Source organism: Anastrepha obliqua, chromosome 1 (assembly GCF_027943255.1).
Source record: "Anastrepha obliqua isolate idAnaObli1 chromosome 1, idAnaObli1_1.0, whole genome shotgun sequence".
NCBI lineage: Eukaryota > Metazoa > Arthropoda > Insecta > Diptera > Tephritidae > Anastrepha > Anastrepha obliqua.
The window spans coordinates 70,505,735-70,529,139 of record NC_072892.1 but is presented as its reverse complement, the minus strand read 5'-3'; the positions used below and the strand labels follow the sequence as shown (position 1 = coordinate 70,529,139).

Sequence of the window (23,405 nt, the reverse complement as noted above, 5' to 3'; positions counted from 1 at the left end):
CGATAGAACTCTTTCTGCTCTACAAAACGATCTTAATAGTATTCTTGAGTTATTTAATTTTTGATTAATTTTGTCGTAAACAGCGCTTTTTTACCGAAAGGTCACGGAAGACGAAAAATGGTGCCAACACATTAATATAAAGCAAAGAATGAAAGGGTGGCTCCAGGCGCCAAAGCCGAGAGTCAAGCCGGATCATCATCCAAAGATGGTCAGGATATGAGTTTGGTGGAACTGGGAGGACATAGTGCGCGGGGAAATGCTCGAAAAGAATACCACGATCAACAAGGAGCTCCACATTGCCCAGCTACACCGCGTGAATGAGGTTATTCGACTGAAAAGACCTTATTGACATGGTCAACGCCGATAATAAAGAGATCCTTAAAAACTCGCTCAACAACTTCTTAGACACCAGACCAGGCGATTTTTAACAGGCATCTACAAATTGGCCGAGAGGTGGGAAGAGCAGCGGCGAATATATAATTGATTAACTTATTGTTTTTTGTTTAAATAAAAGTTTTCGGTAAAACGCTACGAATGTATTCCCCGACCTAGAATTAGGTTTTAGAAAGCTTTGTGAACAATGGGTGCCGCATTCGCTAACAATAAAACAAAAACACTTTCGAAAACAACTTTCTCAGCAACATTTAGAGCGTTTTCGAAAGGATAAAGTTAATTTTGTGCGTCGATTCATCACCATCGCTGAGATCCTAAATCAAAACAAGAGGCTAAAGAGTGTCGTGAACCCGGTTCTTCGGCTCCGAAACGAGTTCGTGTACAGTTAAATCATCAGTGGGATGCGAAGGGAATTTTGAGTGTGGATTACTTGCAAACTGGTAAAATAATAAATTCTAAATATTATTATAACCTTTTAGACCATCTGGAAGAAAAAATTCGTGAAAAACCCCTAGTTTGCAAAAGGAAAAATATTTTTTATCAGGTCAATGGCAAAAATTCATGAATTAAAATTCGAAGCAATTGTTGGTTTCTTATAGAACCCCAAAACTTATTGAACAACCTAGTAGCATGCAGTATTACAAAAAAATACATATGGAATATTTCTGAAATAAAAAAATTAATTTTTGTAGCACAGTGTCATAATTTCAGTTTTTTTTTACTGTATGTGCCAGCAATCATATATTTATATAATACTATTAAATTAACAATTGTGGAAAATCGGTCAGAGATAATATATTAAGTGTGAATGATTTTCTAAAAACTATGAAAAAGTTCTGAACGACCACACTGCGGTTTATTACCACCCAAGTGGGCAACTAACCAACGACGTCGGCGGTTTTAGGGCGGTACCGGTTCTTCAAGTGATAAAATAATGTACTTTTGTAATTTTAATTTATTGTCACGATTAGCATCAAATACAATTCTCATGATTGTGTAGCAATTATAGCTAAGGCAGTGCCAGAGATATTCACTTTCAGTATAAAAGTTAATCTAACGCCAACTGAAGTTAAGTATATTTACATTTAGTCGAGTTGCAGGTTGTGTGCCAAAACTCATAGTTGCTTTTTATTCGTAAGGATGCGTTCGCTGAAGCCTACATCCGTGTTACAAGTATCTTACGCTTTAGTGCTGATACATTTTGTTGCGGCGAAGCTTCGTAAGTTCGTGATTATCGATTGAGAAAACATGGATAAAAATATATAAATGCGTACAAATAATGTGAACGGAAATATAATGGCTTTGAAAGAACTTCGTTAAAATGATTCAGGTCCTTTTTTCGTTGTCCAAATAAAAAAGTAGTCTTTCATCCTGTAGCGATATTCAAAATTATTATATTTTTTAAAGAAAAATATCCACCGTAAAAAATACGAGGCGTGAAAATTAAATTTGGTGGTCTTGTTAATAAAACACGAGAAAATTAAAATACGAACAAAATTCTATTACTGGCCTTCACCATAGGCCCGCTTTAACACCCAACAGAGATTCCAGCGTTGCTTCCACGATTGACTGCACGCATCACAATCCTGCGAGGATTCATTGGCCTCCAGTATGCTACCACGATGAGTTCTCTTGAGGTGAAAATTCATTTTGGGGAGTAATAATAATCGCAGGAGGCGATATTAGGGTTTGGTGTACTTATATGTAGACTGGATGCGGAAGTGGAAATGCCTTTGGCGGCAAACTGTTGAACAAGAACAAGTGCCGGTGTATTATTGTGCTAGAAAATCCAACCTTTCTCGTCGAGTCCGGATTGCACAAGGAAAAATGGTGCCAACAGCCGCTCCAAGACCCCAACATAGAAGTTCTTAGTATCTGTCTGTTATTCTCAAATATTCTGATCTCCTCTTTAGTGACTAGCCGACTCATCGAATCTCTGTCGTTGTTCTGAATGCGTTGAGTCACTAGTTCTCACAACGCCACTAAAAATTTACGTTTGAAAAATAGGCATGAAACCAACCCTTACATATATCGGCTTTGAATTTTAATGCAACTGGATGAGATACCCTTTTTCAAGGCAAATGTCGCAATGTTGTCAGTTCCCGAGTTGTAACTAAATTTCCAAAACTTATGCGCGATACGTGGTAACGCACTATAAAACAGAAAAATGGGCATAACGCGTGGACTTTTGCCACGTAAGACTGATATATGGTTGTTGTTGTAGTTGTTATTGCTTTGTTACTGCTCGTTGAAGCAATTCAGCAAGCCTTCCTGGAACGATGTAGCTGTTAATTTTTAACGTCTACAAAAGCTTTTTTTAATCCCAGTTACAAACTTTTCATCAAAATTTCAAATTTTTAATCAGAGTTTCTAAGCAAATTTGGATATGCATTTTTACAGCCCATTCAATTTTAGTACAATAAAGTGCAAGTTTAAAGTAACTTAAAGTTTTCCTTGGTTTTCGATAGTTTTTTCCCCTGACATTGTTGGGCACTTTTCCTAAATAAGAAAAGATTCGTGCATTCGTTGTATGGAGAAAATTCACAATACTACTTCGTCTTGCCATAAATTCTATGGCAAATTTTAGAATGCATACGGCGAGAACAAATTCGTAGAAAAAAATTACGCATTTTTACTCATAAATTATACTCAGTTTCATAGCAAATTTCGCAAAAGCGCATTGCAGCACAAGTGTGTTAAAAATGCAAGTGAGATTTACGAATTGCTAAAAAAAACTTAATATTTCGAGGATGTTTGTTTACCCCACGATTAATCGCTTTTCCCAAACGGTAAACAAACAAAAAAAAACAGTCCTCGCTTGGTTCGAACCAGTACGGCCATAAAAACCATTCGAGAAAGAATTCGCCGAAATCCCCTTAGAAAGTAGAATATCATGTCCAGGCAAATGAATGCATCGACTAGATCCATGTCAAGACTAATTAGAGATGGTCTCCACATGAAAGCCTTCCGTCGCTCAACTGGTCATCTTTTGACAACGCGCTTGAAAAAAATTAGATTCGAAAGATGCAGGCGGCTTCTTCGGTGACACGCGGTCAACGGCCATGAAACTATTACTTTCCCAGAAGAGAAAATGTTCATTGTTGAAAAAGTTTTTAATACGCAAGATGACAAAATCTATGCCAAAACTTCTAAAGACACAAAATTGTTATTCTTAGGGTTCAGTGTGGCCACCATCCAACCCTCGTAATGGTTTGTTGTGGAGTATCTTGTAAAGGCGTTTCGTTTCTTCATTTCTGCGAAAAAGTGGTTACGACCGGGGCAAGAGTGTACCAGGGGGATAACTTAGAAGGCGTGATGAGGCAGTTGAGCAGTACTCTCTTCAACAGATAGCGTTGGATCTTCCAACAAGATTCCGCTCCAGCTCATAAGGCAAAAACCACCCAGCAGTGGCTAAAAAACAATATTCCTGGATTCATAGCCGCAGAAGACTGGCCGTCTGGAAATCCAGATTTGAATCCATTACACTACGGTTTGTGGTCAAAATTGGTGAACATGGCCTGTCGAAGACCTCATAGAAATAAAACTAATTTCATTAAAAAAAATATTATAAAATCATATCTTTAATGGACTCAACTTGAAACAGAACTTATGGCAGGACTAAGTACAATTAGAATTGTTTTCAAAACACTTCACGATAAAATTTAAATCTTTACTTTTGATTATAAATTTGATCAATCTGCAAACGTGGACGAACTGTGGGTGATATTTTTTTTACTTATTTCTTTAATATTTCTAAAAACACGTGAAGTTTACAAAATTTAATAAATGCGTGCTTTAAATTTGCGTATTCTCCGAGTATTTGAAAAGTGGTAGAATTAAAGATGATACTTAAGTTTGCTAAATCTCCAAATGAAACTTCCTTGTTTCAGTCCATTTTTTGTGCCTTAAAGATGTGGTTTTGTTTTTATATATATTATTTATTTATTATGACATATATTTATAAATAACTGCATTACTGTAGGAAGGCAACTAGCAGCTGGGGCTATCGACCTACTCTATAGATATAAAGACTTGCTGACCCATTCAACTGCTATTTTGACATCGTACTTCTTCAACACACCTCCTCTCACTTGATTAAGACCAAATAATTTTCTTTTGTTTTTGTGTAAAACTATATTTGCTAGACCATTCTTCTTTACTTGATTAAAGACGTTTTGGTTGTAAACTGCTATTTGATTCATTTAGTGATGCGATTTGCAATAGAGTTATAAAGTGATTTAAGGTAGTTTAAAGAAATTGAGGACCGCTGCTTTAATCGCATGAATTAATGAAATTTTACCTTCAAACTATTTTTCATTATCATACACTTTTTTTTCATTCTCATAAGAAAAGGCTAATATGAACTAATATTTTGTGGATGCATGGTCAGATAACTGGCATTTCGTAAGAGGTATCCGTATTAAAAATAGCACTTACTAATATTGAGCAAAGATAGAACACAAACTGATTGAGCTAAAAAGAAAACTGGTAGTATTCTTATACACAACTAGACTTTACAAATTTAAACACAGCTCTTGACTGTTGGGTCCTCCTGACCTGGTCTCTCAACGGCACTAAGCGTTTTTCTACCAGATTGAAATCTCTTGTGCCAATAGTAGGTAAAAAATCATCACTACATACTTTTTGAAACACCAGCCTAATGAAGTTTTAGCATTAGCACTTATTGGTCAATTGTATAACTACCATGATGATTTAGCATAATGACTAAATAAAACAAATTTGATAGCCCCCACAACCTATAAGCATCGACGCAGCTATTTGATACAGTTTATGTATTCCTATGTAATATAAGATTGTTAAAAGGATTGAAATTATACAGCCCTATCATGCAATGCGTCGTAGACTGTTTTTCGTAGAAACTAAGAAATTGTAATCATACAATTCGAATAGCTCCGAACGTACATTCGAAATTCGTAGAGTAGCATTCACCGAATGCACTCGTAACGTCAAATCTTAAAGTTTCGTACAATTTGTCTACGACGACGTTAGACTAACGAGCAAAAATTAGAACGAGTAATAAAAAGAGGATTTAAAAGGAAACAAATAAAAAGGCTGTAAAATGTAAGTCCTACATATATTAACTAAACTATAAATAAAAAGAAATTTTTGAAGTATATTTACTTTTATGTGACATCCACAGGTGTAATGTTGTAACAGCACGGCAGCAGTATGCCACTTTGTTGAAGCTAATAAAGGAGAAATAAATCATAACATTGATACTGTAGTAGCCCTTCCGGTTGTAGTAGAGGAATTTTTCTTTAGTTGGGGAAATAATTTATATGTGCGTCACTCACAAAATAATGCCTTGTATTCAAGTTTTTCATTTGCACTCATGTCGAGATTTACCAATTGAGGACACAATCGTGTTTGTAGTGACGCCAATACGTCTTTTAGTGCATAGCTAAATGTCGACTGCCCCATTGCCACGTCGAAATCTTGGCCAACTCTAAGCTGATAGCCTCCCTACGCAAGAAACCGTAAAACAGAGGATAGTGTGAGAACTGAAGTTATGGACGACGATCTCGCTGAGCTTGGGATGTCTTCAATAAAACTCAAAATGTATGTAAATGCAACTTTATTTAACCGGTATTTTTGATAAACTTGTTTTAAGCCGTATTTAAGTAAACTTTTTCTTTAACAAAAAAGCAAGCACTTACAATGGTTCGCCCATATCGAAAGGGTTGATTGCATCTCTCAATAATTTTCGCTAAATTCTGAGACTAAGTTTGCTTCTTTCATTTTCCTTCTCCATTAACACAACCGCACATGTCGACGAATACATTTTAATTTGAAAATTCAGCTAACTTGACAAAAAACTTAAGGATTATTTGCTAAATTGTCTTGTTTATATTCAAGTGAGCTGTTGTCGAAATATCAAAATTTGACAATTGAGTTTGGCAGCACTTTTTTCGTGTTCGTAGTAGGCGGTGTAGGTACTCCTGCGGAAGGCTAATTGGGAAAAAATGGAGTTTGAAGTACAGAATGATACACTGGTTGTACATAGCAGTAATTAGAGCAATTCTCTACTACGGCCCTTGACAGGGCATGAACATTAAAAGAGTTGACAAGGTCCAAGACTCGCATCTGTTCTTATAACCGGTACAATGTCAACCACATCATCAAAAAAACTGTATGTGATATTAAACTTCCTTTCGGTAGAGCTGCAGGCAAAATACATTGCGCACAGTGCGGCACGTTGGAGCTCGCCTGAGAGGTGGACTATACAGTCCCTCCTATACTTGCCATTACAACGTTCACGACCCTGCTACCCTCGAGGGAATGGGACAAGGTAAGACAGAACGAGTCCATCCATGTATACACAAATGGCTCCAAGCTTGATGGCAGGATGGACGGAGGTGTATACTCCGAACATGTGGGGATCTCCTTCAGTTTTCGGCTTCCCGACTACTGTAGTACTTTTCAGACTGAACTAATGGCAATAATGAAAGCCGTGACACTGGAACAGTGTGATGGGATACCTGGAGATGATATCATTATTTTTTTTTTTTTTTTGTGCGAGGGGAAGATAAAAATGTCAGAAACATTCGATTGATGCCGTCGCGCCCATGATATGTGGGGCACGCTCCCACTAAAAGAGACCTCCCCTCTCCGGCTGACTTCCACCCCGGGACCGCATTTGCATTACATCGAAGGTGGAGCCGTGATTGTGGATAACAACCACAAAAGAAACCTACGTCCAGGCTCTCTACTTATGACGTATGGAGGTTATACGTCGGTGATAGTCTCCATTACTCCATTAAGAAGTAAATGGAACTTCGAAAGTGTGCGGTAATGTCATGTGCATTACCGTCTTGTCTGCGTATGATATGGTCGTGAGTCATTAACTCAAGCGTCCGTATTTGTTCTCGGTATGTCTGAGTCGACCTCTCGACCCTCGACAGTGTTCCAAATGTTTCATGTTAGCTTTAGCACTTGTCGGGAAGTTCGGTGTGATCAGACGCGGCAGAAGGCGTTAATATTATTTTGCTCTAGCTGCAGCTGAAGTACCTCTATTGTTCCCCTTTCATCATCCTGCTTGTGTAGCGTACGCAATACTTGCTTGGAAAACTTGCATGCAGCATCCCAGCAATGTTTTGAAATGCACCTACTGCCAGTTAAATTAGTCTCACTTGGCTGTCTTCCAAGGATAGTGGCTATCTCCTCACGTTCTCTTTCGAATTTTGGACAGTAGAAGAGTACGTGTCGTGCGTCTTCAACCTTCAACATTCTCTGGGCAGGCAGGGCAGAGCGGTGAAGCGGAGAGACCAAACCTATGCAGATAATATTGAAAGCACCCATGCCCGCTCAGCAACTGGGAGAGGAAGTAATCCACTTCTCCGTGTCTTCGCCGTAACCACGTGTTATGGTTAGGGATAAGTTCGTGCGTCCAGCGGCCTTTAGCAAAATGATCCCATCTTTGCTGCCATTCGTCAAGTGACGTCATTCGCTGTGCCAACTTTTGGTCCCTTATAGGTTTTGTACCTTGCCTTGGATAGAGACGGTTTAGTTCACGTGCTCGGATATCCAGTGGAATTTTTCCAGGCAATCACGAAATTGCATCATCAGATACTGTCCGGTATGCACAGGCTACTCGCAAAGCACTCACTCTATAATCCTGCCTGGTCCCTCGTAGGTGTATTTCTCGGGCTTGGGACCAAATGGGAGCGGCATATAACAGGATGGAGTCTGTTACAGTAGATAGAAGTCTCCTTCTTGCACCTTGGGCTCCCCCAATGTTCGGCAGCAACCGTGTTAGAGCATTTGCAACTACGGCGTCTTTCGTACTGACTTTCACTGCGTGCTCTCTGAAGGTAATGCGCGAGTCAATCATAACCCACATATAATGACATATAATGAATAATCCACATTAATGACCTGTTTCCCCGTTACAACCAGCGCAATATCGTCTGCGTATCCTACCAGTGTCGCATTCATGGGCAGCTCCATTTTGAGGATGCCATCGTACATTGCGTTCCACAAAGTGTCAGTGTCACTGTGTATTTCTGAGGTCCGTCGCCTGTGTCGTATTCAAGAATCCCGCCATCGAAAAAGCTTCGGATTACCTAATCAGGTACGAAGGCACTCCAAGACCACTCAGTGTTGAAAGAATTAGCGTCAAATTTGCTGAGTTGAAAGCGTTCTTTATGTCCAACGTTATGACAGCGCAATATTTCATAGAGCCGAATGCCCCACCTGTCCTGTTAATAGCCTCGCTGGCTATTTCGACCACCAGTCGAATGGCGTCGGCAGTGCATCCTGCTCGCCTGAAGCCAAATTGTCGCTCCGCAAGTCCTGTTGGCCCCTCTATTTATTTCTGCAACCACCCATGGTTCTTTCTAGTACCTTCCACACTATATCTAACAGACATAAGGGTCGGTATGCTTATGGATCATTTGGCAATTTGCCCGGTTTTAGCAGTAGCACTAAACGCTGTCGCTTCCATCTCCTGGGAAATATACCAGGCTTGGTACACTCAGTGTAGGTTAGGTTAGGTTATGGTGGTAGTCGGTCTGCACGACCAACTCACTTAGGCCTTACAGGTCCGTTGTGATACCACTGTGGAAAATATCAGTGAGAGGCAAGAATGATAGAAACAATATCACGCCCATCAAAGAGTACGTGACGTCGCATTAGCTGAGTTGTGCAGTGTTGCCAAACATTTGCTCTTCGCAATAAATTTAGTGATTTTTTATACTCAATATATAAAGAGGCGGTTTGCCTCTTACTTCAATAAATGACGTAAAGAAAGGAAGAGTGATTAATTTATTGGCCTGTAAATATTTAGTTTTCGTATATTATTAATTATGCAATAAAGCAGTAAACTAAATTATTGTTATTATTTATTTTTCATTTATTCATATTTATTCATCATTCAAAAAATCATTATGAGTCTGTAATGTATACAAATCGACACTCTTTAAAAACGTGATACATGACATACATATCGATCAATTATTTTAACTACATATATAGTCTCTAAACACTAGAACTACCAGCAGTTGTTATATACCTATTAATATTAATATTATTTGTTTTTTATTTAGGTTTAGTTATTATTTGGATACGCACAATTTTACATATAGAGATTTTTTCAGTATACATTTACCACATACTTGCTTTTGTTGTAACCAACACAATATATTTATTTTCATTACAAATACCTATTTGGCAAATATTTTTTAGAAACTTAAATTAGAAATTAGAACTTTCAGGGCTGTTATTCAAGTTTCCTGTTCAGATGGATCTTATACTCTACGGAAAGTTCTTCTGCTAATTGAAACAAAAAAATTTGTTTGCCATATATCTTCACCGGTTTTTTCGTTATACACAACCCATGCATTTATTGCCGCTAAGTTGAGAATGTTAAAAAATACTTCAAGAGTCCATCTTGCAGATTCTGACTTCACACTGGCTTTCTGGCTATATCAACTGTCATATCCCCCCACTTTTAGTCTCATTATGTAATAGTCAATGTTGACTGAATTGTGTTTTGTACTCAGCAGAAGGACATAAAATACTTTTTAGACAATTATCGGTTTTATAAATTTCAGATGCAAATCGCGGTAAATCATGTTTTTTTGCTTAGCCACTTTCGGCAATTCTCTTTTATTTCCACAAATTATTCCAACTAAAGAAGCCCGTTTTTCTAATAATTTTGATGCCAGTGATTTGCTGGTAAGAAAATGTATCAATCGTTAAATTTCTTTCCGCACCAGTAAATGGTTCAATTTTAGAAAAACAAACTCATTAAAAGGAATTGAGGACTGTCTTATTTCGTCAATTTCCAAATACGAGAATTCATTTATAACAAATTTACTTCGTAGATCAGATGCCAACCAAAATTGTATTCCAAACTTTTCCGGTTTGTTTGGCATCTACTGCGAAAATCGGCATTAGCTTTTGTGGGGAATAATTGCTCAACGATCGTGATGTTTTGTAACGGTGAGTAAAAATTTTCAATTAATGAATTCGAAGCATTTGATATCAAAGGAAATTAATCTGTTTGCAACTGAAAACTCCGTTCATTTCCTTTATCGAAGCGGATAAATTGTAAAATGTCCGTGAACCTTTTTCTGTGTACATTTCAAATATATACAACAAATATTACAAAAACTGTAATTACATTTTCCGGGAATTCTGATATAATTTTAATATTGAAATTGAAATTTGAATATGTCAAGACAAGAAGCACCAATAGATTTGGTGGCTCCTAAAACACTTAGACTAAAAAGCCCATTGTATTTAGAGCTCTGGAAAGAGGATAGATAGTCAAGGAGGAAAGGAGAAAAGTATCAGAGAAAAAGTTAGGAAAGAATAGAGACATAGACAAAGGTAGTTAGTGCAGTGAGAATTTTCCAGATTCTTTGGCAAATCTGTAAATATCCTCCAGTTTTAGAGAACGAATTAATATTAGTTAATATTCATTCTCATGATATCGGAACCCAAAACTCGTAGCCTTGCTTTTGCAAAGGCAACACACACATAGAAAGAGCTCAGAGTTATCCGCCCCCTCCAAGCAAGACAGGCATATCGGGTCCTCGATGATTCCAAATGTGGTCATATGCTGACCCCATGGGTTGTATCCTGTAATAATACGGACCATCAACGGAACGTCTTTCTTTACAAGTTTAAGTAGAAAGTTTGACAGTTTTCTGTTCGGACTTGTTGCAGTTCTGCAGCGTTCCAGACCAAGTCATCGCTCTTTATGTAAATGACCCACGGTTGGCGAATTCATCGACAATTTCGTTTCTTTGAACAACGGAGTGCATGGAACCCATATAATTACAAGCCTGTTCTGTTGCGACAGAATTAAGCCTCTTCTTACATTCTTGAACAATCTTTGATGTAAACTGTGGGTATCAGGTTGTCTTTAGGCGCCAAAAATAGTGGATATTGCTCAGATAGCTACTTAAAAATTTTTCTGAGCCCCCAGTTTCGTCTTCGTGCCAGAAACCATATTTATGGAATCTACACATGGCTTTTATTGCTTCCTGTTATATCTTAAGATCCAAGGGGAGCAAATCAAGCATAGCATTTAGGGCATCGCCAGAGGTTGTACTCATGGCACTCGCCACCAGACCACAGAGGCGTAAGCGATGATTGGTCTGATAAGTGCTGTGTATGTCCATAGGACCACAGCCGGTTGCAGACCCCAGGTTTTACCAAAGGCTCTGCGGCATTGCTGAAAATCCTTAATACGCGATTCACCTTCAGTGAAACGTGTGTCTTCCAAGTCAGTTTCTTATCCAAGATTTCTCCTAGATATTTAACTTCATCGGAAAGACCAAGTGTCACACCTTTCAGTGTCGGAAGACTAAGTCCATCCAATTTCCGTTTTCTCGTAAACAACGCTATGGTGGTTTTGTTCGTATTCACGGAAAGACCTTGCCCACCACTGCACCAGTAATCCATTTTGTCCAGAATTCTTTGCACTTTCGTGCAATGCCTCCTTAGGGATTTATCCGATGTTACAAACAAAAAAGTCTACGAACAAGCACCACAACAATGGAGAAAGAACACCCCCTTGGGAACATCCTTGCTTGGCCCTGAAGGTTATTAGTTCGGCACTGTTCTCACCAACGGTTAACAGCCCGTCAGAGAGGATTGAATATCTCTTTACAATGGTTTGATTAACTCCATGTCGTTCGGCAGAAGAACATCTTGAGCCAAAAGTGGCATTATGAAAAGCCCCCTTAATATCCATGAACACGCTCATTGTGTACTCGTCAGCTTCCAGCCCGGCTTAAATCTTGCTAACAAGATCAAGGCTGATTCACATGATTTTCCACTCTGGGAAGCGTGTTGATTTCTACTAAGTGGGCTTCTCGTCCCCCCTTGGATATGTTTCTTCACACCTCGTTCTAGACTTCTCAATACGAACGATGTCAGATTGGTCTTGGACTTTTTGCTAGGGAATAGTCGTCTTTTCCTGGTTTCGTAATAAATACTACTACTACGCGTCGCCATTGGGAAGGTATTTGACCAAGTGCAGGACAGGCTGTGAAGATCCTTCTCAGGACCTCAATCAGCCTGTCTCCTCCGTTCTTAAGCATTGCTGGATATATTCCGTCAGATCCCGGGGACTAAAAGTTTTCAAAGGAAGATAAGGAAAAGCTTATCGATTCTTTTGTCACTATCCGACTAGCAATATACCAGCTGCACCTAAAGGTTCCACCGTCGCTACGGTTAATATTCATGCCACTCTCTACTTCAGAGAGTGTTCTACTACCCGAAAAATGGGTTTCAAGTAAAAATGGGTTTGTAAATGCCTCAGGTTTTCGAATGGAATCCAACCTTACAAAATCTCGCTGTTTCATTCATTTCCTTGACGTTACTGCAAAAATTTCTATAGGATTCAAGTTTGGCTTTCTGTGCTTTTTTCTTATAGTCTCTCTGTGGAAGTCAATGATTGGCCCAGCCATCTTCTGTTTGGGTTTTTAAGGCCTTATTAAGAAGTTTTCTGGGCGGCACACGAAACTTCGACAGTTCAGGGTTCCACCAAGAAACTGCTTTCCCCTGTCTACTTTGCCTGAGTGGGCACAGTTCCTCAAAGCAATTGATTGAAGTACCTTCTAATTTCTCAGTAGCATCTTCAATCATTTCTATTGATTTGGATTTTTTCGGGTTTGGTAATCGCTCTATTACAAGCTCACTATACCTGTCCCAGTCCACATTTCGAGAATTCCTACCGGAAGGTATTGATATTGTATCAATTCCCAGTCGGAATTCGATAAGACGATGATCAGAAAGAGAGTCCTCTTCCAAAACTCGCCATTAAGTGATAATAATCATATTATCTTTAATAATATTATTTTTAATATTATATATCATATAATATATAAAACATCAAATGAAGTCTATGGAGACAATCTGGCTAACAATTGATATAACCGGTAACTTTGACCGATGGTTTGTTTTAGTATTAATTGCAAGAATAGCAAGACGATAGGCGTGAATTATTTTTTTTAAATAAATATTATATTTATGAACGATGCCGAGCTCGTAAACAAGTAATTTATTTCTTGGAAAATTAATAGAGCAGTTGATAACTAATTACTAGGGTAACCCATTTTTTTATATAGAAATAATTAATCATTTATTCTTAATTTAAATATTAATTATTCTTAATTTCAATGAAAATGAAGTTTGAACTTCTTCAGTTTTAATCTGTTACTTTCATAAGTTTTTGTAAATAACGTTTAGTGTTTTAGTAATAAACATTTTAATTGCCTATAGTCTGTAAGAAACAAGTACTTTCGCGTATTATATTTATATGAATAAACTGAATAAATAATCGGCATACAATTCACATCCATAAAGTAACGTGGTATTAAGAACGTTTTGGCGAAAATCAGTCGAATTTTCACTGGGGTAAAGTGCTGATGCATAATAATCGTAGCATACCAAAGACTTTGCCTATTGCACCAAAGATATGGTTATTCCAAGTCGGAGTTCTGTTAAAAATTATTTCTAGGTTATTTACAGTGCCCACAAATCTACTTCATTGCAGTCTAAGGTTATTAAACATTTATGGAAGGACACAAAAGTGGTTAATTTGCAGAATAATAATAAGAATCAGGAGATCAGGTTAGGGCTTGAAGGAAGATCACAAAAAAAAAGAAATCAAACATATATAAATTATTCTCACTATTTAACTTAAGGCAACTGCTTAGAGCTTTCCGATGATCGATATCTGAGCCCTTGTCTCAAATCACAATATTACCAAGCCATTCTCTGAATTTTTACAAATATGCAATTTCCTCCCTTGTTTGTTTGTTTCGTATTGTTATGGTGCCTGACGTCTCACTTGTCGCCACGTTCTGTGTTCAAAACCCACTAAACCAACCAGACAAAGTTCTATGAAAAGCCGAAGTTGACTGATGGGGGATATCTTCTTCATTTTCAAACTATTTTCATTTAGCGCTTTGATTGGTCATGGCACATGATTGGTCAAATGGGCTATACCATATATGCAACTGAAAAGACTCCGTAGAAACGGATCACCCTACTACATACTCGTTGAAAAACGTGTAAACCAATTAAATTATTAGTAATAATTATCAATTATTGTATTATAATTATATACCACCTATCGAAACAGAGTAATTATTTGATTGACACACATTGCATGAATATGAATATATAAATATATTTATATAAGTGTATGAATGGAAAATCTTTTCTTGGTCAAGCTATGTAATAATTTGTAACACGCTTTATTAATTTTCTCATTACTCGCTTTACTTACATAAAACAAAAATTCCATTCCATTGCTTAGGTTAGGTTGAATTATCTTCTTATTGCAATAATAGGTACCATTGTTGTACCACAGTTTAGATTCCTGATGAGTTTCATTTGGCCCTTGGTTAATGGTTAATGGTTGTAAAGGGTTAAGATATGGCCCTTTAGCTCTGCGACCATATTGATCTATTGTGCACCCTATGCTGTCTAGTTAAGTATGCTTATGAATTGTACCAGCTCCTTCTGAGAGAGAGATTGAAGGTCTTCATCTGTAAGCATGAACTTGTTTAAAAACCTTTTCCTTCTATCTTCGCAGCAAAATCTGCAGGTGCTGGTGTTAGTGATGCCTAATTTATGTAAGTGTTTGTTGCAGGTGAAGTGACTCGTGAGGGCGCCTGTGAGAGTGCGAATGCTCTTTTTGTTTAACGTGAGAACTTTTTGGAGTGTCTAAGACCCTCTACGTTGTTCCAATGCTGATTTAATAGAGTTTTGGCCCAGTGTTTTACTTTTTGTTTCAGGCTGTTTTTGTTGAATCCGAACATGGGACTAGGTCCGATGAAGTTTGCATCTGCCCCTTTTTCGGCTTGAAAGTCTGCCTTTTCGTTGCCGCCATATCCCTCATGTCCCGGTACCCAAATTAATGAGACATTGTTTTTGGATGCCAGATTGTTGAGTGCCTTGTGGCATTCTAAGAGGGTTTTTGAGTTGTAGGTATAGCTATCTAAAGCTTTCAGAACTGATTGGCTGTCCGAGAGTATTTTGATCTTTACTCCCTTGTGGTTTCTACGTTGCATGATGTTTGCTGCTTCTATTATTGCGTATAGTTCCGCTTGGAAGATGGTGGTGTCCCTGGTGAGAGTGAATGATTTGTGGATTCTGGGCCCCACTACTCCTGCTCCTACACCATAAGGTGTTTTTGATCCATCAGTGTACCATTTTTGTGAATCATCCTTCATCCATTTTGGGTTTGTTTTCCACTCGATCCTCTCAGGAAAAGTAAGTGTGTATTCTTTTGTGAAACAGAGGATTGGGTCAATGTGGTTTGAGACTTATCATTTGGCCCTTAAATAAATAAAAATCGTCTAAACCAGATTTCACACAGTTCTGCCAATTACTTATAAAGAACATGAGATGATATGAAGTTACGCCCAATAAGAATTCCGATGGAAGCCGATATCCACGGCTTAGCTCAGTTTAAACAGTTAAATAAAACGGTATTACAAACAAAGTCTAACTAGCCCTTGTTGATGGCTAATCAGAAAATATCGATTATCTTATGAGCTACGTGACATGATGCCAAATATCAAATACCATTAAGCTGTCAAAAAGCCGTAGCGCTCAACGTAATTCTGTGTTGAACGTACTAATTTGTAGTATCGTGCAAGAAATGTTTGCCTTTAACTTTCATTAGATAAATTCCCCAGCTTGCAGTTTTCAAGCGGCATACGTCATGTCAATACGTTTTTTCCGGATGAATCTGCTTGGTTGTGCATTGCATGGCAGGTTCACCTGTCACGTTATAAGTATGGTCTGAGACTCAGGCGCGGTAAAATTTTCTTGATCCTACATTGTCTTATCTAACATTTCTAAGTTCATCTGCTAAGTAGTTTCTCTGTATATCCCCATGATCGGGAATCAACTAAACCTACTTACCGTACCGAAGTAAGGTGAAATTTTTTCTGTTTAACCGACCCTTGTAGAATTTGGCAATGGTTAGGTTAGGTTGAAGCGGTTGTCCACTGTGGGACACACTCAGGCTCATATCCCAACGTGATGTCGCGTGGGGAACTTATCCTTATTAAATCAGTGTTCTAAGACTGTGCTTATTTTGGCTTGGTAGAGATTCTGTGCATTTAGTATTGAAAGCGTTAAAATTGTTTTCAGGGACCAAGATCAGTGCAAATTGATCTATGTCGCTTAGAAGGAAGGTAAACAATTTTAGTATGTACGAGTGCCTCTCAGACGAAAGGAAGCAGAAGCAACCAACTGTTGGCCTGCCAAGTCTAGATGTGGAGGCTTAAAATAAGGTTTTGAACTTTGAGTTGGTGTGGCTCTAAGTACCCCATTTAGTTAAATCATACTTGCTATTTGTGTTGTCTTAGGAAATAGGAGCTTGTCCGAGGCATGTAATAAAAGCGGCAGAATTGAACATTTTTCTGATGTTCGGCACTTATTTTGCATAGTAATGGGAGGATGAAGACGTAAATAAAAAATAATGGGATTTTATAAAAATATTTTCTTTAATAATTTGAATATTGATGAGAATTTAATATTGAAAATGAATGGCAATGCAAATAATGAAGTAAAATTCCTGCAAATAAAATTTATGTGATGCTGATTCAAAAGAATTTGCACATCACTATTGCCGAATTTTTTACAATTAGAATGCTATACTTTTGCCAAAGTTGCCAGAATTTCACATAAAACGTAATACTGTAAAAAATGGTGCAAGCCACCGATTATGATTGTAATTCGAACAAGCCATATTTTAAGGTTCCTGTAGGCTAAATTATAAAGATATTTCTACACCTACCTCCAACTGAACCCATGATATGAAAATGAAAAAATTAGCCAAATTATGAAAGGCCCTATTATAAATTCAAACCAAGGTATTCCAGTGCAAGATCATCTGTCTTATTTATCGGAGTTTGCCTGTAGGCTTTGGCCTACTGACCATACGAACCAGTGCATTTTTTGGGGTATATCGGCAATTTATGATCGCCAAAATAAAATGATTTATGCGAAACTATCATTAGTTTGATTACAGGTTCGTTGGCCACTATGGACGTCAACAGTCCGTTTTATGTTACCGGAACGACCGGGGCATACTATAGTATATACGGCCAAGGACTGTCACTCCAGCAGCACTCCCCGTACATGTATTTGGAATGTTTTCTTGTTACAACAACAACAACAACAAAATCAAATATTAAGTGATGGAAAAAGTAAGTAGCGACCGCCGTGGCCGAATGAGTTGGTGCGTGACTACCATTCGGAATTCAGAGAGTGAACGAGTGCAAAGGATCGTACGAGCCGCAGAACTTAATCGCTCAGGCACAATATTTTAGAAGAGCGTACAACTGTTGGCGTATACCGACGATATTGACATTATCGGCCTTAACAACCGCGCTGTTAGTTCTGCCTTCTCCAAACTGCATAAAGAGGCAAAGCGAATGAGTCTCGTGGTGAACGAGGACAAAACGAAGTACCTCCTGTCTTCAAACAAACAGTCGGTGCACTCGCATATCAGTGCCCACTTCACTATTGACAGTTATGATTTCAAGGTTGTAAAAGATTTCTTATATTTAGGAACCAGTATTAACACCTATAACAATGTCAGCCTGGAAATCCAACGTAGAATCTCTTTTGTCAACAAGTGCTACTTTCGACTAAGTAGGCAAATGAGTAGTAAAGTCCTCTCTCCACGAACAAAACTGAGACTACACAGGGCTCTCATCATGCCCGTCCTAATGTATGGCGCAGAAACTTGGACGATGACAACATCCGATGAAGTGACGCTTAGAGTGTTTGAGAGAAAGATTCTGCGGAAGATTTTTGGTCCTTTGCACGTTGGCAACAGCGAATATCGCAGGCGATGGAACGATGAGCTGACATAGCGCACCGAATAAAGATCCAGCGGCTGAGTCATGTTGTCCGAATGGATACAAGCGCTCCGGCTTTGAAAGTATTCGATGCTGTACCAGCTGGTGGTAGCAGAGGAAGAGGAGGGCCTTCTCTACGTTGGAAAGATCAGGTGGAGAAGGACTTGGGTTCAACTTGTTGTCCAACTGGCGCTGGTTTAAACTCGGTCAAAATCGCGTAAGCGGTTATCGTACCAATTAAGAAGAAGAAGATCTCCAATGAAATATTTTTGGAAGTAAAGAGGCAAACGAGAGCATGAAAAAATAATATGGGACTGTACCTGGAGAAGCTGGGTATCTCGGGAAAGCTCATTTTCAGAAATTGAACAGGAAATACTCATACGCCGGTTGACTAATTTGAATACATTGCAGAATGGCCTTTTTGGCCAAGGTTCGATAAACGGAAAACACAGAAGTTAGACTATCAAAATTAATTTTCACTGGTATACCATATGGCCGATAGATACGAAGGATTATTTAAGCAATCTAACCACCATCTTGAGATCAGAGTTATATTACTTTATTATGTATTACCTATAACTGTCGGCTAAGCCGTCTACACAAGCCGAGAGCTGAAGTCGATCTACACATCGCAGGACTCAGTGATATATGTTTACGCACTTTAAAGACTAATTAACTCATATTTTAACACATCTCCTTAAATTTAGCTTTTTGTTTTAATATTTACATTTGAGCATCGTTTTACAATCTCTCAAAATTTTTTAATTTGTATTCGTCCTAACGATTTTATAAACTTATCAGTCGGATTTTCTATTAAATCCATTCTAAACGAAATACCTCGTTTTCACCGTTTAAATAATTTGCATTTAATTCCAATTCTAAACTCTTTAAGTACCTAGTGCCTTGATTAACTTTAGCTCACTTACGCATACTGACAGAGCTCCATATTCAGCCTCTGTTGAAGATTTCGTTACAATATAAATATAAATACATATTTTTTTTTTAATAATTTTCAGCCAGCGACATCAAGCGTTGCGTTGCCGGAGATGGAAAATGTATTATAGAAAATATAAATGTTATTTTTAATAAAAAAAATCAAGGAGACGAAAGTTTCGGCTTAACCAAGCTGGAACCTTTCACCATGGATGACTTCTCAATACGGCAGGATCCTGCGAGCCCTGTAGCGATTTATTTAGCCTTGAATAACCCCGTGGTATATGGGAGTAAAAACGTAAGAGCAACGAAAGTGAAGTGAGTAGAAGTAAATTGAAGGAACATATTAATTAAAAATATTTCTAACCCTTCAGAGGTTTTGGCAAAACACCAGAAGGTCGTCATGAAATACTTTTAGAGGCACCCTACATCTCGATGTTATCCGATTATGTGATTGATGGTAAAGTGCTGATTTTACCTATAAAAGGCGAGGGCAGGAGTAATTTTACATTGGGTAAGTTCCCTAAGAGGTATTTACATATGTAATGATTTACTATTTATTCATTTAATTATTTATCTATTTAGTGGAGCCTAAAATGAAAATCGTCATAGATGCAACTTCACGCACCAAAGATGGTAAAATTTTTATGGACGTAAAAGATGTACGAGTGGAGTGCAAGCCCAAACGTGTAGCACTACACTTTGAGAATCTCTTTAATGGCGACAAAGCTCTGGGTGAAAACATAAATAGCTTCCTGAATGAGAACTGGAATGGAATTTTTATCGAAATGAAGGCACCGTTGTATGATGCGATCAGCAAACAAATAAAAGTGGGTACAGCGAAGGTTTTCAGCGCTACACCCTATGATGAAATCTTTGAGATATAATAATATGCCTACTAAGTTATTGTTGTGCATACTCGTATACTTTATTTGTTTAGCCTTGAAAATGATGATGCTCAAGTGATTGATCTTGAAGTAGAGCAATAAAGTTGTTACAAGCTAAGCAATATCACTGCGCTATAGAGTAAATAAAAATAAAATCATTTTCATGCAAATCAGTTTGTGCATTTATAACTATTATTACTGTAGCATTTAGCAGATTGAATTTGCCTATATGTGTGTGTGTATATGTTTACTCAACTGGCAGTAGTCGGCAGTGAAATTCATCAATAACTCATTTTCTTAAAGCAAATCTCTTCACGCACACTTAATTCACACCAGACATGCATTTTTTTATATAGGCACTTAAATAATCTATGGGATTTAATCTACTTACTTGTGCACGCTAATAATGATGGCCTGTTTTTAGGATAATGATTTTATATTTTTCTAATAGCAATCGCTCCTCGGCAGGCAATGGCAAACCTCCGAGTATATTTCTGCCATGAAGAAGCTGCTCATAAAAAACGATCTGGCGTTCAGATGCAACATAAAACTGTGGGACCATTCATTTGTAGAACAACATCAAGAGGCACAATATAAATTGGAAGAGGAGTTAAGCCAAATACTCAAAAACAAAAATTTTAAGTCATTAATTAAAATATACGACCATTTTTACAGGAAATCTGCGTCATGTAATATAATAACGACTGGATCTTCGATTATCATTATTTTTTCATATGGGGTATTCCAAAATTGCGTTATTTTTTAAAGTAAATTTTTTAGTGAAAAGTTCACGTACAGTGACCATTCAAAACTTTGTTAATGGTTCTCAACTCAGTCAAAAAACAATAAAAATGGAAATATAATTGAAAAAAATAATAATGAAGATTTTTCCATGTTTTACCTTTACAGCCGCTGCAGAATGTAATTGTGCACACCACACAAAAGAATTATAAGACCAACTAAATTTCTTATATTTTTATTATCGGTTTAGGGTTAACAACTTATTATTTTAATATTTAAACTTTTAACGATAAATGTTTAAAAAATATGAAGATGCGCCTATCATTTCACGGAACTTAAATTAATTATTAAAAGAGTAAAATCTATAGAACGAAAGAGGTATGAGACCAATGTTATAATAAACAAATAGAATTCTTGGGGCTAGTTTATAATTTATAATCTCTCTTGCCAACAAGTGCTACTTTGGAGCAGTAAAGTCATCTATCGACGAACAAAATTAACACTCTACAAGTCTCTCATCATGCCCGTCCTAACATATGGCGTAGAAGCGTTGCACGTTGGCAACGGCGAAGAATATCGCAGGTGATGGAACGATGAACTGTATGAGCTTTACGACAACATAGACATAGCGCAGCGAATAAAGATCCAAATATATATATATATAATCAAATAGTTTAAAATTCAGCGAGTTCGAACCACTTATTTGTGTAAGTCTCAGATGTCATTCTTTTGGCCAAGTTTCTAAATTCCCTCTGAAGTCAGAACATACCCCACAAGGGCAAAACACATATTGCGACCAATTTTCATTCAACAAAGAGTTCAAAGCAAGGACAAAACGAAGTACCTCCTGTCATCAAACAGACTCGGGTATTGGTTTGATTACAAGGTTGTAAAAGATTTCGTTTATTTAGAAACCAGCATTAACACCGATAACAGTGTCAGCCTTGAAATCCAACGCAGAATCTCTCTTGCCAACAAGTGTGGAACAAGTGGAACAATGAGCTGTATGAGCTTTGCCGCGACATAGACATTGCCCACTGAATAAAGATCCAGCGGCTACGTTGGCTGGGTCAAGTCATCCGAATAGATACAAACGCTCCGGCTTTGAAAGTATTCGATGCGGTACCAGCTGGTGGTAGCAGAGGACGCGGAAGGCCTCCTTTGCGTTGGAAAGATCAAGTGGAGAAGGACTGGACTTCACTTGGTGTGTCCAACTGGCGCCGTTTAGCACGAGAAAGACGACTGGCGCGCTTTGTTAAACTCGGCCAAAATCGCGTAAGTGGTTATCGCGCCGTTTAAGAAGAAGAAGAAGTTTATAATTTGGAGCTTAGTCATTCGGTTTGGACCTTCCTTTGATTATAACATTTTGAAGTCGCCGAGGCATCGATTTGATTAGGTTTTTATAATATTTGATCAATTGTTTACCATTAAACAATGATTGATAAATCTTTTATTCTATTAATCTGGAATTTTTAAAAACCAATTGAGAGAGTATTGCCTAAAATGGAATTTTTCCCCTGTTAAAAACTCTCTTGTTGGAAGCGTGAACGGCTGCGGTGTCATTTTAGAAAATTTACTTCTCGTCGAAATCATCAAAAAAGTAATAAATACTTGGTCTAGAAGTTATATATACTTGACATTGTTAAATTTTGTGGATAGATGTTTTGCTTTTGACACTAATGACCGCCCAAACCATAACAGAACCTGTCCAGATTGAATTTTTTCATAGGAAAAAATTACACTTTCCCATTCATCTTCCCAAAATTGGTACTTTTCTACGAGCCTGTTTGTGTCGTGTAGTGAACTTACGTTTAGGAACTCGTTTTTTTTTTTCAGTTTTAAAATTAAAAAAATACGAAATAATTGAAATTACAATATGATTCTAGTACGTGCGATAGCCATTGATGTTGTGAACAACATATTCACATTTCAGACGATTCGGTTGAATAGTGTTTTTTTTTTACCACGCCAGACCGAAAAAAGTCGTTTCGAGATAAATGAGTTTAAAGTTTGAGGTACAGGAGCGCGCGGGCCGGTCTCCGCCTAGTTAATTTGCTGAAGAATCTATAATTTAGGGAATTTCCGCATGAAAATTTCACAGTATATTCTTAAGGCACCATACTTTCGAAATATCGAAAAAACAAAAAATGAGTTTTTGAAATTTCTAGCCCTTATTTTAAGAAATCTCTCGCATTGTAAGGCCTCGCTCTCTCCGTGCTAAAACTTTTTCCTGCTCAAATTCAGAAAAAAACTTTTCCGGGCGGCATATTTTTTGTTTCTGAATCAGAACAATCACATAAATATGAAAACGAGATAAAGCGATCAAAAGCACTTATAATAAATAATTTTAACGTAATGATTTGCATTGTACACTTTTACAATATAATTATTAAAAGCAAATGCTTTTGGTCTTTGAATTATTTCGTTTGGTAGATGTCATCATGGTCAACTTGATCTCATATTTTTTTCGTACAGTGCAAGTACACTTAGAATTTTAAGTCAATCGGTTAAGATTGCTTCGAGTTATCAAAGCAAGACGGTCGCAAGTTCTAGTTTGGAGAAAAGGTTACGCCAAAATAAAAGTAAT

General features: G+C 37.6%; 1 protein-coding gene across 1 annotated transcript; it reads left to right on the top strand.

The window, feature by feature from the left end:
• The first annotated feature begins 1,461 nt into the window (after positions 1-1,461).
• LOC129236098 (protein takeout-like) lies at positions 1,462-20,247 on the top strand. The gene is made up of 4 exons (XM_054870305.1): positions 1,462-1,612; positions 19,274-19,508; positions 19,565-19,704; positions 19,776-20,247. The coding sequence occupies exons 1-4, from the start codon at positions 1,534-1,536 to the stop codon at positions 20,075-20,077; spliced, it is 756 nt and encodes a 251-aa protein (XP_054726280.1). The 5' UTR covers positions 1,462-1,533; the 3' UTR covers positions 20,078-20,247.
• The last annotated feature ends 3,158 nt before the right edge of the window (positions 20,248-23,405 follow it).